The 17,196-nt window shown below is 49.2% G+C and overlaps 1 protein-coding gene across 4 annotated transcripts; it reads left to right on the forward strand.

The window, feature by feature from the left end:
* Positions 1–1,913: 1,913 nt before the first annotated feature.
* TRIM66 (tripartite motif containing 66) lies at positions 1,914–16,037 on the forward strand. 4 transcript variants are annotated; one of them, XM_053449332.1, is made up of 18 exons: positions 1,914–1,983; positions 2,867–3,014; positions 3,310–3,439; positions 3,835–3,951; positions 4,774–4,888; positions 5,267–5,413; positions 6,015–6,132; positions 6,322–7,217; positions 7,497–7,664; positions 8,007–8,273; positions 8,643–8,862; positions 9,371–9,434; positions 9,739–9,916; positions 10,277–10,680; positions 11,101–11,239; positions 11,886–11,960; positions 12,587–12,739; positions 15,755–16,037. In XM_053449332.1, exons 1-18 carry the CDS (start codon positions 1,975–1,977, stop codon positions 16,007–16,009), a joined length of 3,603 nt encoding a protein of 1,200 aa, XP_053305307.1. In that variant the 5' UTR covers positions 1,914–1,974; the 3' UTR covers positions 16,010–16,037. The 4 variants fall into 4 exon arrangements, with proteins under 4 accessions (XP_053305307.1, XP_053305310.1, XP_053305309.1 ...); XM_053449335.1 differs by having other exon boundaries at positions 12,605–12,739; XM_053449334.1 differs by having other exon boundaries at positions 7,497–7,655.
* The last annotated feature ends 1,159 nt before the right edge of the window (positions 16,038–17,196 follow it).

A 17,196-nucleotide genomic window follows, 5' to 3' on the forward strand; every position in this document is an offset into this window, starting at 1 on the left:
CCAGCGCTCTCTGTCCTCTTTCCCAGTGATTCAGTTATTGTAAGGTTACTCTGGCCGCTGTACCGGGCCATGGTATATGTTGGTGATTTATCAATAATAATCCCAGCGAAGCCTCTGCTCCGGCTTATAAATCGGAGCTAACACTTTCTATGTTCATGTATGACGTATTCTAACACCTGAAAGGTTCTAAGGCAAAAGATAGAGGGTGGTAGATAAGTGGAACAGCCTCCCAGCAGAGGTGGTAGAGGGTAATACAGTGAGGGTATTAAACATGCATGGGATAGATATACGGCTCCTGAATCTAAGATGAGGTTAAGGTTTGAGTCTTTACGGCAGGAGAAATGGACGACTAGATGGACCGACGGGGGGCCGTTCTGCCGGCAGGTTCTAGGTTAGGCGGTAAAACAGACACCGCGCATGATCAAAGTGGGTGGAGCCAGGTGGGATGTGGGCGAGGCATCTCGGGAACACCTATGGTCCTGAGGCACGTGGACAGGCGATGGCGCAGTGTACTTGGCGCTGTATAGGAAGCAGAGTCATGAACCAGAAATTGTCGATCCACGTAGATAATTAATCAGTGTTATGACCTTCACCATTCACCTGGGGGTATCTGAGGATATCGGGGGCTATCTGGGGCCATCTGGGGGTATCTGGAGGTAGCTGGGGGTATCTGAGGGTATCTGGGGGTAACGGGGTATCTGGGGGTATCTGGAGGTAACTGGGGGTATCTGGGGGTAACTGGGGGTATCTGGGGGTAACTGGGGGTAACTGGGGGTATCTGGGGGTAACTGGGGGTAACTGGGGGTATCTGGGGGTAACTATGTCATCAGATTGCCTCAGCCGGTCTGCCCTCCGCGGTATCCGAGGACTTGTGATGCAATCAGTTTGCCGAGGGATTCCCAGCCACCTGCAGATGAACCAATGACAGCGCGTGGAGGGTCCGCCGCGGCCCCCCCCTCACCCGGCGCAGGGGCTTTAAATCTTTAATTTTTAGGGTCTTGTGTCGTATTCTCTGGGGCAGATTGTCGGGGCACGGGGGCAAGTTCTCAGGCTAAGGGGCAAATTCATGAAAGCTACAAATGTATTATTTCACACAAAGACCCCTCAATATTCCAAAAACCTGCAAATATCCCCAGTAAAAAAAATTCTAGACCAATTTGTGCCAATTTTGGGGTAAAAACCGCTGTTTTTTGCTGTTATCATCCTGAAAATAGCACCATTTGGCGAATAAGATGATGAAACCGCGCTCAGGCGGCTGCTTTTGAAACCCAGGAGGATGACATCATATCTCTGTAATTACAGCATCTCATTTAACCCTTTCGTGCGCTGCAGAAAATATCCCAGAAAATACCAAAAAAAAAAAAATGTTAATTCAAATTTCCAAGATGGGAAAATACGTAAAAATGTTTGTTTTTCCTCAAATAAATGATGCGTTATTTTACGTGCCGGGATTTCTTCCGGTTCCTTCCCCGCATGGGGCTTTTATCACATAAAAAATAGATCATTTGCAAAATTTCATGTTTAGAACCCAAAAGTTTAATGTAAAAGCTCCATCCCGCCGTTTATATTCCTCGGAGGCCGGAATAATATATTTTTATGTTTTTTATATTATATTTTTACTTTTATTCCCCTTTTTCTGATTTCTGTAGTTATTAACAGAAATTAGATTCTAAGCGACGGCGCACTATTACAGAACAATATTATCTGCAGCAGATACATCCTGAGCGTGATGGGAGTGGGAGTTGGCTTTGTCTGCCCTCCATGCACTTGAGGGTTAACAGTTTGGGGTAAAAAACGGTGATATCTCTCTGTGTCGGTTGATTTTTCTTTCTTTCTTTTCTTTTATTAGATCCGGCGAATCCTGTTTAGGGTAGAATCTGCTTCTTGTCGGTGTTACCCCCGCCCGGCAGGCAGGGAGACGCGCGGCTGAGGGGGATGTGATTGGAGACCCTCGTCTGAAGGACCCTCTATAACATGGCGAAGGTAAGTGGGCACCGCCTGGGTTACGTTACCAGCGCTGCGTGAAACATGAAAGCATTTCCGTTAAAGGAAGGAAGGAGTAATATTTCGGAGCGGTAGTGGGCACTGTGGGCACTGGAAAGGCTAAAGAGACCTGGGCGGGGGGGGGGGATGCGCCTGCAGGGGGCGCTGCCAGCAGGTTCTCCCCTATAGTATTTAGCGGGGGCATCATCCGTGGCCCCTGCGCTTGGCCAGATGGCGCTGGGTTCCTGTGAAGCTGCAGCTTTGGCTTCCTGTGAATTCGGCCGCAGAGAAGCAGCTGTTTCTGGAGAGTTTTTTCTTTCCGTTAATTAACTTGTTTTCTTCCAGTTCTGGAAAATCTCTATATTTAGCGGAGAAGCTCACCTTGCGGCTGCGATGTGTAATTAGAGGGCGGCCGTGGGGTATAGACGGCGGCTCGTGGAGCTTCTCCGACTCCTGGGCTCAGATTGGCTGAGCATGATGGGAATTGTGGTCCCATCTAACGATCCAATGATCTTAACGCAAGCCTGATGTGCTTTCCATACGTTGTGACAGACAGCGTGGGCTTTCTTACAAAGTATTTTTCACGCGTCAATAGATTAACACTTTGAGTGACCAACTCCCAGCACTCCCAGCACTCCCAGCACTCACACTCCCAGCACTCCCAGCACTCACACTCCCAGCACTGCCAGCCTTCCCAGCACAAACACTCCCAGCACTCCCAGCACTCCCAGCACTCACACTCCCAGCACAAACACTCCCAGCACTCCCAGCATAAAACGCTCACAAGAAATGGAATTTGTTTTAGAATCAGGTGCATTTTTTAGCATTTATTACATGAAACAGATTTTTGGGGTTAAAATGTTCTTTTTTTGTGATGTTTCAGAGCTGCTTCGATTGCGCCGAGAAAAACCCGGCTCACAGTCTCTGCACCCACTGCAATAAATGGCTGTGCAGCACATGCGCCGAGCAGCACCGACACGGCAAGGCGGCCGGCGACCACTACCTGCCGGCGTCTCAAAGAGCATCTGCAGGTGAGACCCTCTCAGAGACCCCCTTCGGCACGGATTTAAGGGTTTTGGGCCATAAATATAGCAATCCGCGCGTTCGAGCCTTTATCACACCGAGGGTCTGCGCGAGGGGTCAGTGGGGGTCCCAGCGAGTCTCCCGCCGGGGGGTCTGCACGACGGGTCAGTGGGGGTCCCAGCGAGTCTCCCGCCGGAGGATCTGCCCCCCGATGTTCTGTTGCTTCTGGGTCTGCAGGGCTGGCGGTTTTGGGTCTTTTTCTCCCGACGTTAAATGACATCATTTTCTAATTTTACTAAGCAGGGGCAGATGGCGGATCCGGGGGCTTCCTGTTTTGTCATCTTCACAGCCAAGAGACCCTGAGGTTGTTTTGTGAGACGTGCGACCTTCTCATGTGCCGTCACTGCCTGCTCCTGGAACACAAAGACCACAGGTGGGTACAAGCCGCCCCGGTGACATCAGAGATAAGGGGGCAGGTACACCCCACCCCGGTGACATCAGAGATAGAGAGATAGATACACCGCACCCGGTGACATCAGAGATACGTCCCACCCTGGTGACATCAGAGATATGGGGGCAGAGATATGGGGATAGATATAGTCCACCCGATGACATCAGAGATAGATAGAAAGAGACAGCCCACCCCTGTAACATCAGAGATAGAGAGATAGATAAAACCCACCCCGGTGACATCAGAGATAGAGGGATAGATACAGTCCACCCGGTGACATCAGAGATCCACGGCCAGGCACCCCCTAGACGGGTGACATCAGAGATTCGTTGTGTTTGGGTCGATACATTTTGTAACAGAGTTCTATTATTCGGAAGGTTCCGGCGCCTGGACGAAGCTCTGCAGAACCAAAGAGTTCTCCTGGAGAACGTTCTCAGCCAAGTGGAGGAGAAGAAAATTGGGGTTCAGGCGGCGGGGAAGCAGATGGAGGAGCGGTGAGAGGTTCTGCGCTAATCTATGGGATTGGCCAATGAAAAGCCGGCAGGGAGCGGCCCGTCCGACACGATAACATTCCGCACCCCACAATTTACTGAATGCACCCCAGAAGGGGCCGGCGGTGGCCTCTAGGGAAAGTCCGCTGATTAGCGATACTTTGTAATTCTCACAGGGACATTTCTATATAAAAAAAATCTATTTTTGGGTCCATTAAAAAAAAGCAGATTAACAAACAATAGGAGACCCCAAAGTATAATATTTAACCCTGAAATCCAGCGGAACCGGGGACTCCAACTCCCAGGATACTTGGCCGAAAGTGAGTTAAATTTATCTAAATACTCGCAATTTAAAATAGAAAAAAAAGGCTCAAAGAGCAAAGATTCGGAAATAAATAATAATAATAATAAACAAAACAATACTACTACTACTAATAATAATAATAAACAATAATAATAACAAATAATAATAATCCAGAAATATTTAGGGACTTGTTATTTACCTTTTAAACCTCCGTTAATTTCTGGGCGGTTTTAAGATTTTATTAACATTTTCACCGGAATTCTCTTGAAATCTGTCCCACTGCCCCCCCTGCGCCCCCCGGGGAAGGTCACATTTCTTGATTTTATTATTTATTAATATCTCGTATCCCACAACAAATTTGAATTCAGCAAAGAATCTGCCTTTAATGCTTCGCCAATCGATGATAACAGACCCCGTATGCAAATGTGCCGCTAAATTAGCATACGGGGTTGGCAGGATACTTTAACCATTCGTGTCCCGCCACGGCCCTCAGCTGACCGGCTCCTCGCGTCTCTTCACAGGCTGTTTGAAATAAAACACGTTCACAGGAAGGTGGAGAATCAGATCAAGATGACCAAGATGGTGATTATCAACGAACTAAACAAACGCATCAACTCTCTGCTGGAGCAGCTCGAGGTGAGCCCCCCGCCGGCGGCAAGGTTCTAGATACCTTATCTTATATCTTATGAAAGACGAACCTAGAACCCACCGGCAGATCGGCCCCATCCGGCCCCCGTCTAGTCGCCCGTTTCTCCCGCTGTAACAACTCAAACCTTAATCAGTCGTTGGTCTCGTCTTAGATTCAGGAGCCGTATGTCTATCCCATGCATGTTTAATACCCTCATTGTATCACCCTCTACCACCTCTGCTGGGAGGCTGTTTCATTTATCTATCCCATGCATGTTTAAATTCCCCTCACTGTATTACCCTATACCACCTCTGCTGGAAGTCTGCTCCAATTATCTACTACCTTCTTATGAACGCTAATAATCCTTTTTTGCTTTCAAACCGTAGAAAATCACAAGTGAAAAGCAGCACAAGTTTGAGCAGCAGCTTCAGTCCGTTCTGGTTCTGAACCGGCAGCTGGAACACGTCCAGAACTTCGTGAACTGGGCCACGTACGGCAAGAACAGCATCCCCTTTCTGTTCAGCAAGGAGCTGGTACGTCGGCCCCCGGGTGCACCTGCTTTACATCTGGTTACAGCCAATACCCAGTACAAACCCAGAACCTGGCAGCAGATCGGCCCCCGGCGGCCCCCGCCTAGTCTCCCCGTTTCTCCTGCTGTAACGACTCAAACCTTAATCAGTCGTTGGTCTCGTCTTAGATTCAGGAGCCGTATGTCTATCCCATGCATGTTTAATCCCCTCACTGTATTACCCACTACCACTTCTGCTGGGAGGCTGTTCCACTTATCTCAGTAAAGTAAAATGGCTCGGGCACGAGTCTTCTGGGACCTTGTTAATTTCTGAGAAATGCCAAAATTTGAGAGAGGGCCACAAGGGGCCACTAATGTGGATGTATAAGAATAAATCTGTGATTGATATCTAACCATGCCAGCCGGTCCAATAAACGCCAACACAGCCGTGCTACGGCAGAAGCTCATTTCTTAAATATTCTCAAACCAGGCAGGCGTCTCGGAGGCAAGGCACGGGGGTCCTCTATAAGCCCACCCATGATAGATACGAGAGATTTGTGATGGAGGGAGGCAGGTGTGGGGGGGGGGATTCGCTATTTGGTTTTAACGGGAAACTTTGTATCCAGATCGTCTTCCAGATGCAGCGCCTCCTGGACACCGGCTGCGGGACGGACTTCGCACGCCCCTTGAAGCTGAAGTTCAGTTGGGAGCCGTCCTATTGGAGCAAACAGATCGCAAATTTAGGTAACCCCGCGAATTCCGTGAGCTCATCATTACAGCGCGGCTGACTCAGTCCCCGACTAATACCTCTAGGACTGTTATAGAGCGTGGTTTAGGTGACAGGGGGCAGTAGGGTGGGGGGCAGTAGGGTAGGGGGCAGTAGACGGTAACGATGGCGGATGTCACCACCTGTCTTTCTTACGGTGTCTCCAGGTACCATATTGATGGATGGAGCCCCTGCTGCTCAGACGGAGGTCCCAAGCTACGGCCCGGCGGAAGAGGCGCAGTCCCTCTATTACCCAGCCCACTACCCGCCTGGGACCCCCCACCCGCCTGGGACCCCCCACGCCGGGGCTATCCCTAACCCGCAGACTTTGCCCTCCAGCGTCCAGTGCCATACCCCGGTGTGCTGCGCCCACTGCTATACTTTGCCGTCAGTCACAAAGGGTCAAACTGCCAACAGCAGCGGCAATCAGCCAATCCCCTACACCCATCCCGGCGGAGCGAAGCACGCGCAGGTCCACCCGGCGCCGTATAACCCGGGCAAAGAGCAGCGGTGCACCTCCCGGCCGGTGAGGGTCATTCAGCCGTGGCTCCCTCACCAGCCGCAGGCGGACCACGAGAACCCCACGTTCTGGCCGGAGAACCAGCAGCCGAAGCCGCAGACCGCGCCGCAGACCGTGCCGCAGACCGTGCCCAGCGCGCCGCCCGTTTGCTCCGTGACCACCCAAGACTTTGGCCAAGTGCACAACGTGCTGAGCGCGCCGTCTCTACAGGCGCCGTCCGTGCAAATGCAGCTGGGTCCGGTGCACAGCGTCAACCACGTCCCGCAGCAGCGACACCAGGTTCAGCCCCAGACCCCCCTGTGCCCCGGCGAGGGGGTCCACGAGCAGGTCGTGCACCACAGCCTGGACATCATCAACCAGCAGTTTGAGCTGGAACAGATGCAGAAAGGTCTAGAACTCCTTCTCCAGAGCCAGCCGTCCAGCGGGCAGCTCAACCAGAGCAAGCAGCCGCAGCACGTCCAGCAGACCATAGTGGGCCAGATAAACTACATCGTGCGCCAGCCGGCCGCCGTGCCCATGCAGTCCCAGGAGGAAGTGCCGCAGGTGAGAGGGGGTTTCACTGTTTGGGTATCTTAACGTATAGCTACTTGTGAGCAAGAGGCCTCCGAGGTCTTGAGGATCTGTGAACCTTGGACCTGAACGTCTGGGGCTCACGGCAGCTGCGGCCAGCAGATATCTGCCCATAACCGGGGCAAGAGGAATTGGGGAAGAAACCGGCCCTTTGAGGGATATTATCCGTCGACGCCGCCGCTAATTGATTCATTATGGATTAATACAAAGTACCGACGCGTTTCACTCGCTCCTCGTCTCCGGTGTCCGCAGGTTTGCGATGACGTCATATCGCCCGACGCTCACACCGTGGACCTGTCGCCCGTGGCGGCCGCTTCCCCCGGTAACATGCAGACGCAGTCTATCGCCGATGAGATCATCGCCGCCGTGGAGAACGACGCGTGCCGGATGAACCAGTTCTCTGCCAATCCAGTAAGGAAGGTACTTGCGCAGGCCGGGGAGGGGGCAGAACGGGACGGGTATTTACTGTGCCACGAACCCCAACCGTTACCCCAAACCCCTGCCTCTGAAGGTCTCCGTATGAGCTATAGGCAGAGGCTGATGGGAATTATAGTCCTGAAGGGGATAGCTGCCCTCTAGGGCTTTATACTACCATTCCAACAACGCACAGCCGGACATTACGCCATATCGCGTGTTGACTGGTGAGGTGTGAAAGGGTTACAGGGGGTCACAGCTGGGGCGTTAGGGATTGAGGATCATAGGAGTTGTAGTGTGCCGGTGCTGTAAACGAAGCTGTGACAGCCGTCTGTTTTTTCCCCCCAGCGCTCAGCATCCGTGGGCTTCCCGAATACGTCCGACCTGGAGTTCTCCTCCCCGAGGCTGTCCCGCTCCGCGGACCCCCAGATGCAGCCTCTCTCCTGCCAGTTTTTTGCTCAGCCCCCCGAGCGGCCGTACTCCCCCGTCACGCCGGACGCCGAGAGGATTCCGGGCTACGGCAGCGTGGAGGCAGGTGTCTCCGACGCGCTACACCTGGGTCCCGTGGATACCATGGCAACCAGCATGACCCTCATGGGAAACGCCATCTGCAAGGTAAGAGTCCCACCTGCTTCGGCACGCAGAACTCACACGGGGGCAAAAACACCTTTATTACCCCAGCTTTTGAGGCTACAGCGTTAACCCTTTCAGTGCCAAAGCAGCGGCGTTCCCTGCATTGGGGGGGCTCTCGAAAAATGAAAGGGTTAAACGATAGTAAGACTAGGGGCAGATCGATTAAACGGCGAATTGCTTTTTAAATAACGAGGCTCAGGAGGCCGCAAAGCGAGAAATAAAAAATACTTTGTATCAAATCCGGGGGATTCGAAAAACGTTTCCGCTACCAAATCCCGGGGGGGGGGGCTGCTGAAGGGTTAATGTTTTAAAGGGCCAGATCCCTAATGATTCTTTTTATTGCCCCGATAGGTAGAGAATGAGGATTACAGCTGTGGAAACGGCCGCGTGAACCCCGACGCGGGGAGCGAAAACGCAAACACCCTGAGCAGCCTCGTTTTACCGTTAGAAAATATGTTCGAAGAGCCGATTAATCTGTCCGTTAAGAAATCCGCCCCCCCTGACCCGGCGCCACGGAAGAGCGCGACCCGGCAGCCACCCGTCCCCTTAAAACAACCCAAACACGAATCAGGTATTTATATCGTTAGAGGGTATTTAATGAAAGGACGTTTCACTTTACTGAGAGGGTGGTGGATAGGTGGAACAGCCTCCCAGCAGAGGTGGTAGAGGGTAATACAGTAAGGGTATTAAACACGCATGGTATAGATATACGGCTCCTGAATCTAAGACGAGACCAACGACTGAATAAGGTTTGAGTCTTTACAGCAGGAGAAACAGGCGACTAGACGGGGGCCGAATGGGGCCGATCTGCTGGTGGGTTATGCCAACCCAGATTAATAAATGATTATTTTTTATCTCTATATCGTCCTGGAAGGGCTCGGAGCGAGGGAGTCAGCCCAAGACAGTGCGGGGTCGCACCACTTAGTAAATCCCCCCCACAGACACACGGGGAGAGTGAGAATAAGATATACAGGTGAGGACCGAAACTCCTATCATCCACAGCCAGCCTTCAGCTACAGGCAGGACCAAAATATATATATATATATAACCAAAATATAACCGAATCTCATTTTTTTTAGAGGAAACCCCCGGTTTTCAGATGAATTTTACCGAAGACGTTAAACCCAACGAAAACCCAAACAGGTAAAAATCCAGCGCGGCGGAACCGGAAATCCAACCCCTAACCCGGCCCGCGGCGGGAAATCGGAATATTATGTCCATGCGCGGAATGTATAATACATAACACCCCGCAGAGCTCTGAAGAGGTTATAAGTCGAGTCCTGGGAGAGAAGCCAACCTCGGGAAGCGTATAACGCTCTGTAGAAAAGTTCTGTACATGGGGCAGTCGCCATGGAAACCTGTATATTTTTTCGCAGCAGGCTTGTGAATGCAGCCCGGTGAGTCTGACCTCACACCCAGGAATGTGACGTCATTGATATCGTTTCAGGTCGGAAGCGAAGGAAACTAAGATCCCTTACGTGCGTTTGGAGAGGCTGAAGATCTGCGCCCCCGCTTCCGGAGAGCTCCCCGTCTTCAAGGTGCAGCCGCCGAAAAAAGACGAGGACGATGGCTCGCTGCGTTTGCTCGTTCAGTGCGGGGCCAAATCCAAGACCATGTCCATAAAGGTCAGGTTATCCGTTTCACAGAGCCGCCCCCAAAACGTCTCACGCGGGTCCCGTTCCTATGGCGATGGGGTTTGCTCACTATTTAGTAAATAAGTCCCTGAGAGATGCTGCTCCGTCTACTCGCCTTCACTTTAAAGTCTTATAACTAAACGAAGCGTCAGAAACATTCTGAGTCCTGCTGAAACCCCAAACCGTTTCCGGAAATGATTCCTTAATCACGTAACCTAATGCATAAATTTGCAGGGAACGCTTAATTGTCATGTGACACAAAAGCTAGCGCTGATAGGCTGTTGCCATAGAGATGTCCGTTAATGAAACCTTCATATATCCTGACCTGCAATTTACATTTTCATGTTTTAGGTAAATCCAGAAAGCCCATTCCCTCCCCCGCTAGCCACGGACACGACCCCGCAGCCCACAGCGCCTTATAGGGCAGAGTCCTTTCCTCAAATGCCCCCAAGGTCGCTTCATCAACTACCCCAGCAAGTGAAACCCTATTCCAGGGCAAGTTCCCTGGCTGGGAGTTCTCAGGAGTGCAGGAACCCCCTGGAGCTTCCCGCTGGTCCGATGAACGACCGGCCGCCAGAATCCAAGGGCCACGGCGGGCCCCCGGCGATGAAGACTTCCTCTGAAGCCGCGAGGCAGATCGAGAACGAGGACTTCTGCGCCGTGTGTTTGAATGGCGGGGAGATGCTTTGCTGTGATAACTGCCCCAAAGTGTTTCACCTCTCCTGTCACGTCCCAGAGCTGTTCAGCTTTCCAGGGTGAGCATCGCGTTCTGCGCAGGACGTCCGGTGGGGGGTGTGGCTTTATCATATGCCTTGGAGAAAGAGTTGGTGGCAGTTAATTAATTGCCCCAGTCGCCCCACTTCCGATTACAACAAGCAACATGTTCAAACAGCCTGTCTGTGCCATCTTACCCCCCCAAACAGCCTGTCTGTGCCATCTTACACCCCCAAACAGCCTGTCTGTGCCATCTTACCTCCCAAACAGCCTGTCTGTGCCATCTTACCCCCAAACAGCCTGTTCAGATCCATTAATTCAAATTTTGGTGAATGGAAGGAGGAGCCGTTGTTGGTTTTTCTGGAACATTAAGCACATTTTTTCTTATAAAATTGCTAGACCCGTGCGGGGGCCGGTGCTCTCTGTTTTGGTAGTAAATGGGTTTTTTTGGTGTCTTCCAGCGGTGAGTGGGTCTGCACGTTATGCCGAAATCTGACCAAACCCGAAGTGGAATACGACTGCGATAACACCCGGTACAGCCGCGAAAACAGGGCCGCCGACGGGGAGAATCTGCCAAAACTGGATGAATATGACCAGAGAGTAAGTGAAATGCTCGCAGATTCACTAAAAACGTGCAAAAAAACCCAAATACACTTCGAAAAACGGCAAATGAGATAGACGGGGAGAGAAGAGAGAGAGACGGGGGGAGGAGAGAGAGAGACGGGGGGAGAAGAGAGAGAGACGGGGGGAGAAGCGAGAGAGAAGGGATGGGAGAGAGAGAAACTTTACAAGAGACCAGAATCTAACACTAGAGGGTCAGAGGCTGAGATGGGATTGAAGGAGGTTTTACTTTATGGATAGGGTTGTAGGTAAGTGGAACAGCCTCCCAGCAGAAGTGGTAGAGGGTGATACAGTGAGGGTATTAAACATGCATGGGATAGACATACAGCTCCTGAAGATGAGCTCAGACTAGATGGGCTGAATGGGGCTGATCCGCCGTCAGGTTCTATCTGTAATTAATATAAAGCGAGTCGAGGTTGCCGGGGGCATCTCTAACGCTTCTGGGGCAGATGACGGCCGCGTAAACCTGAACTGGAGATTCGTCCCCAAAACGTATTTTTATTAAACAGAAAATCAACGCGTTTTACAAAGATTTTTGTCCCGATCAAACCGTATATGTGCGATGACCTGAGCTGCCCCGGCACCGGCACTCGGTATAACGAGCGCCCCCTTTCTGTCTCTGCAGCGCTGCGAGAAGCTGGTGCTCTCCCTGTATTGCAGTAACCTGAGTGTTCCCTTCCAGGAGCCCGTCAGCCCTTTGGTGAGTAAACGGCACTTTACGTTTCATCGTCTCTATAATTACTTTTGCCGCCTTCTGCTCAGTGACAGGAGAGAGAGAGACTGTTATGTCCTCTCGGCGAGGGATCCGTCACCCCGCAGACATTTACACATAAAAGGCGACGCTGCCGATTGCTTTCTCTCCGGTGCCTCAGCCGCTCTTTAAAGTCTTCCAATCATTCAGACTTAATACAACTTATAGATGTGTCAGGACAGAATATACTCTAACTTTGGGGGTAAACAGCAGGCATTGCTTTTTTGTTTTTTTTACTTTACAAAAATGGGTGGTGGGTGCATGAAACAGCCTGACAGCAGAGGTGGTAGGAGAGATAAATAATCCCTAGAATATACTGGAGGAAATGAAGGAAAAAGGATAAGTTTTATAGATAAGTAGGATAGAGAGAGAAGAGATACATTGTATCTCGCTCCGTTTATAAACAGAATGTTGGAGGCGGAATAAGCGCGAGGGGGCGGGGCTACGGATAAAAGCATCGATTTCTCCATTTTTTTTATATCAGCGCCTCGCACTTTTATTTTTTTTTAATCGGTTCCATGAGGTGACGGGAGAGAGAATGGAAGTTAATATTCTTGCTTGTGTTTTTAATTAAGGCACGTCACTATTTCCAGATAATCAAACGGCCGATGGATCTGTCCATTATCCGGAAGAAGCTGCAGATGAGGAGCGCCCCCCATTATTCCTCCCCCGACGAGCTGGTGTCCGACATCAGACTCATGTTCTGGAACTGCGCAAAGTTTAATTACGTGAGTAACACGAGTCTTCCCTTTCTCCTTCGGCATAACCCCCGGCGCTGTATACAGTAATAACCCCCCCACCCCAGCGCTGTATACAGTAATAACCCCCCCACCCCAGCACTGTGTACAGTAATAACCCCCCCCACCCCAGCGCTGTATACAGTAATATAACCTCCAGCGCTGTATACAGTAATATAACCCCCAGCGCTGTATACAGTAATATAACCCCCAGCGCTGTATACAGTAATATAACCCCCAGCGCTGTATACAGTAATATAACCCCCAGCGCTGTATACAGTAATATAACCCCCAGCGCTGGATACAGTAATATAACCCCCAGCGCTGTATACAGTAATATAACCCCCAGCGCTGTATACAGTAATATAACCCCCAGCGCTGTATACAGTGATATAACCCCCCAGCGCTGTATACAGTAATATAACCCCAGCGCTGTATACAGTAATATAACCCCCGGCACTGTATACAGTAATATAACCCCCAGCGCTGTATACAGTAATATAACCCCCAGCGCTGTATACAGTGATATAACCCCCCAGCGCTGTATACAGTAATATAACCCCAGCGCTGTATACAGTAATATAACCCCCGGCACTGTATACAGTAATATAACCCCCGGCACTGTATACAGTAATATAATCCCCAGCGCTGTATACAGTAATATAACCCCCAGCGCTGGATACAGTAATTTAACCCCCAGCGCTGTATACAGTAATATAACCCCCAGCGCTGTATACAGTAATTTAACCCCCAGCGCTGTATACAGTAATATAACCCCCAGCGCTGTATACAGTAATATAACCCCCAGCGCTGTATACAGTAATATAACCCCCAGCGCTGTATGCAGTAATATAACCCCCAGCGCTGTATACAGTAATATAACCCCCAGCGCTGGATACAGTAATATAACCCCCAGCGCTGTATACAGTAATATAACCCCCAGCGCTGTATACAGTAATATAACCCCCAGCGCTGTATACAGTAATATAACCCCCAGCGCTGTATACAGTAATATAACCCCCAGCGCTGTATACAGTAATATAACCCCAGCGCTGTATACAGTAATAACCCCCAGTGCTGTATACAGTAATATAACCCCCCCAGCGCTGTATACAGTAATATAACCCCCAGCGCTGTATACAGTAATATAACCCCCAGCGCTGTATACAGTAATATAACCCCCCAGCGCTGTATACAGTAATATAACCCCCAGCGCTGTATACAGTAATATAACCCCCCAGCGCTGTATACAGTAATATAACCCCCAGCGCTATATACAGTAATATAACCCCCCAGCGCTGTATACAGTAATATAACCCCCAGCGCTGTATACAGTAATATAACCCCCCAGCGCTGTATACAGTAATATAACCCCCAGCGCTGTATACAGTAATATAACCCCCAGCGCTGTATACAGTAATATAACCCCCAGCGCTGTATACAGTAATATAACCCCCCAGCGCTGTATACAGTAATATAACCCCCAGCGCTATATACAGTAATATAACCCCCCAGCGCTGTATACAGTAATATAACCCCCAGCGCTGTATACAGTAATATAACCCCCCAGCGCTGTATACAGTAATATAACCCCCAGCGCTGTATACAGTAATATAACCCCCCAGCGCTGTATACAGTAATATAACCCCCCAGCGCTGTATACAGTAATATAACCCCCAGCACTGTATACAGTAATATAACCCCTAGCGCTGTATACAGTAATATAACCCCCCAGCGCTGTATACAGTAATATAACCCCCCCAGCGCTGTATACAGTAATATAACCCCCAGCACTGTATACAGTAATATAACCCCCCAGCACTGTATACAGTAATATAACCCCCAGCGCTGTATACAGTAATATAACCCCCCAGCGCTGTATACAGTAATATAACCCCAGCGCTGTATACAGTAATATAATCCCCAGCGCTGTATACAGTAATATAACCCCCCAGCGCTGTATACAGTAATATAACCCCCAGCGCTGTATACAGTAATATAACCCCCCAGCGCTGTATACAGTAATATAACCCCAGAGCTGTATACAGTAATATAACCCCCAGCGCTGTATACAGTAATATAACCCCCCAGCGCTGTATACAGTAATATAACCCCCAGCGCTGTATACAGTAATATAACCCCCAGCACTGTATACAGTAATATAACCCCCAGCGCTGTATACAGTAATATAACCCCCAGCGCTGTATACAGTAATATAACCCCCAGCGCTGTATACAGTAATATAACCCCCCAGCGCTGTATACAGTAATATAACCCCCCCAGCGCTGTATACAGTAATATAACCCCCAGCGCTGTATACAGTAATATAACCCCCAGCGCTGTATACAGTAATATAACCCCCAGCACTGTATACAGTAATATAACCCCCAGCGCTGTATACAGTAATATAACCCCCAGCGCTGTAAACAGTAATATAACCCCCAGCGCTGTATACAGTAATATATACCCCCAGCACTGTATACAGTAATATAACCCCCAGCGCTGTATACAGTAATATACCCCCCAGCGCTGTATACAGTAATATAACCCCCAGCGCTGTATACAGTAATATAACCCCCCAGCGCTGTATACAGTAATATAACCCCCAGCGCTATATACAGTAATATAACCCCCAGCACTGTATACAGTAATATAACCCCCCAGCGCTGTATACAGTAATATAGACGTTCATTAGTCAGAGAATTCAACTGGGTGAATAAGACAGAGTCATTCTATTGTTCCCCACAGGCAGTATGATAAGGAGTCGGGGGGGGTTTAGTAGATCGGGGATCAGATAACAGAGCGAGAATCATACAAACGGCTGATAAGCAGCTGCCTGATAATGTTATATTATATTATTATATTATATTTTGTTATTATATTATTATATTGTATTATTATTATATTATATTATATTATGGGGGCAAAAACCACAGCCGGTTTTAATAAAGAAAGCAGCGATGTTTATATTTCGTGATGTTGATCGTTGCTCGCGTTGCGTTGCAGCCGGATTCGGAGGTGGCGGTCGCCGGCCGGAAGCTGGAGTTGTTTTTCGAGGACATGGTGAAGGAGTCGTTCCCCGGCAGGATCTTTCCTTATCCCCAGGAAGACGACTCGGACGCCGAGGACACGGACAGCGAGAACTGCCCCCTAAACCTCAGAGGGCTCCCCTGGCTGCCCTACGGGCCGGAGCACATGCAGCCCAAACGCAGGCGGCGCCACACGCTCAGCCACAGGGCCAAGGACTTCACCCTGTGCTAAACCACCAGGCGGCGGTGTCTGGGGCCGAAAAACCCCAAATAAATGGAGATAATGGATAAAAACACAAAAAGTGGCATTTTTACCAATAACTGGGTTATTCTTCCAAAAGTGACCATTTTTATACAGACTCTCGGAAGTGTAACAGACGTTTAACGTGGATCTGTTACCGGCCCTTAACTGATTGATTTATATATCTATAGCGCCATCATATTCCGTAGTGCTGTACAACGGGCGGATCGTCGTGATGAGGCGATGCCACGGCCACGATGCCTTCTCCTATCACCCTCAGCCACCCAGGCTGCAGCTTCCCAATGTGTTTCACCGACCTAAACCTTAACCCTTTGCATGCTGTTATGCTGTACCCCCCCCGATCTCCCGCATTTGACAGAATTCCGGGTTTTACCCCCGAAATCAGTTTCCTAAATGTATAAAAAGTATACAAAGCTTTATTATTAAAGGGCTGACCTGGGGTGTGGGGCGGCATCTTTAACTCTTTAACCGCTCTAGATGGAAATGTTCGGAAAACGTTGCATTTATAACATTTATAAGATGCATTAATATCGGGGCAAATGTATTATTTCTAGGTTCATAAGAACAAAATACAGAAGATTTGTCAAAAAAAATCCCTCCTTTTTGGCCATGTTTGTTTGGTGTTCCTTTTTCTCGGGTAGATCTGGAGTCGAAACGCGATATCGGATTTTATGCACTGGAATTGTGAGAAATATCCAACATTCTATTAACCCTTTCTGCAATTATCCACGGACAATTTAGTAACTTTCTATAATTTTAAAGAATTTCAGAATTGGAATGTTCCTTATTACTAAAAAAAACAAGAAGAAAAAAAAAATTCCCACCTTTCATCTTTTTTTACCCAGGCGGGAGAAAAATGGCTGAATTTTGGCCTCAGATTATTTTAAAGCTACAAATTATAATTTTTTTTTTTTTACTAAATATTTTTTAAATATTTTTCCGGTCTTTTTGAAACATTTTGGTGCGTGAACAGGAAAAGTATTTTTTTTTAAGTAAAAAGGGCATGGTCTTTATTTCTTAAATAGCTTTTTAGAGAATACGTTGAAAAAAACTTGACAGATTTAAGAAAAAAATGCTGCTCTACGGTGATTTGCGTGTTTTCTCCGCGCCGACAGATACGTTTTGACATTTTTAATTACTCCGCACAGACGCTTCCC

Source organism: Spea bombifrons, chromosome 10 (assembly GCF_027358695.1).
Source record: "Spea bombifrons isolate aSpeBom1 chromosome 10, aSpeBom1.2.pri, whole genome shotgun sequence".
Classification (NCBI taxonomy): Eukaryota; Metazoa; Chordata; class Amphibia; order Anura; family Pelobatidae; genus Spea; species Spea bombifrons.

What these genes read in the sequence shown, in the direction of transcription:
- TRIM66 (XM_053449332.1), top strand. An exon ending in CCCAGGAGGAAGTGCCGCAG is followed by an intron (nt 7,218 to 7,496) that starts GTGAGAGGGGGT and finishes CGGTGTCCGCAG; the next exon opens with GTTTGCGATGACGTCATATC. An exon ending in TGGGAAACGCCATCTGCAAG is followed by an intron (nt 8,274 to 8,642) that starts GTAAGAGTCCCA and finishes TTGCCCCGATAG; the next exon opens with GTAGAGAATGAGGATTACAG.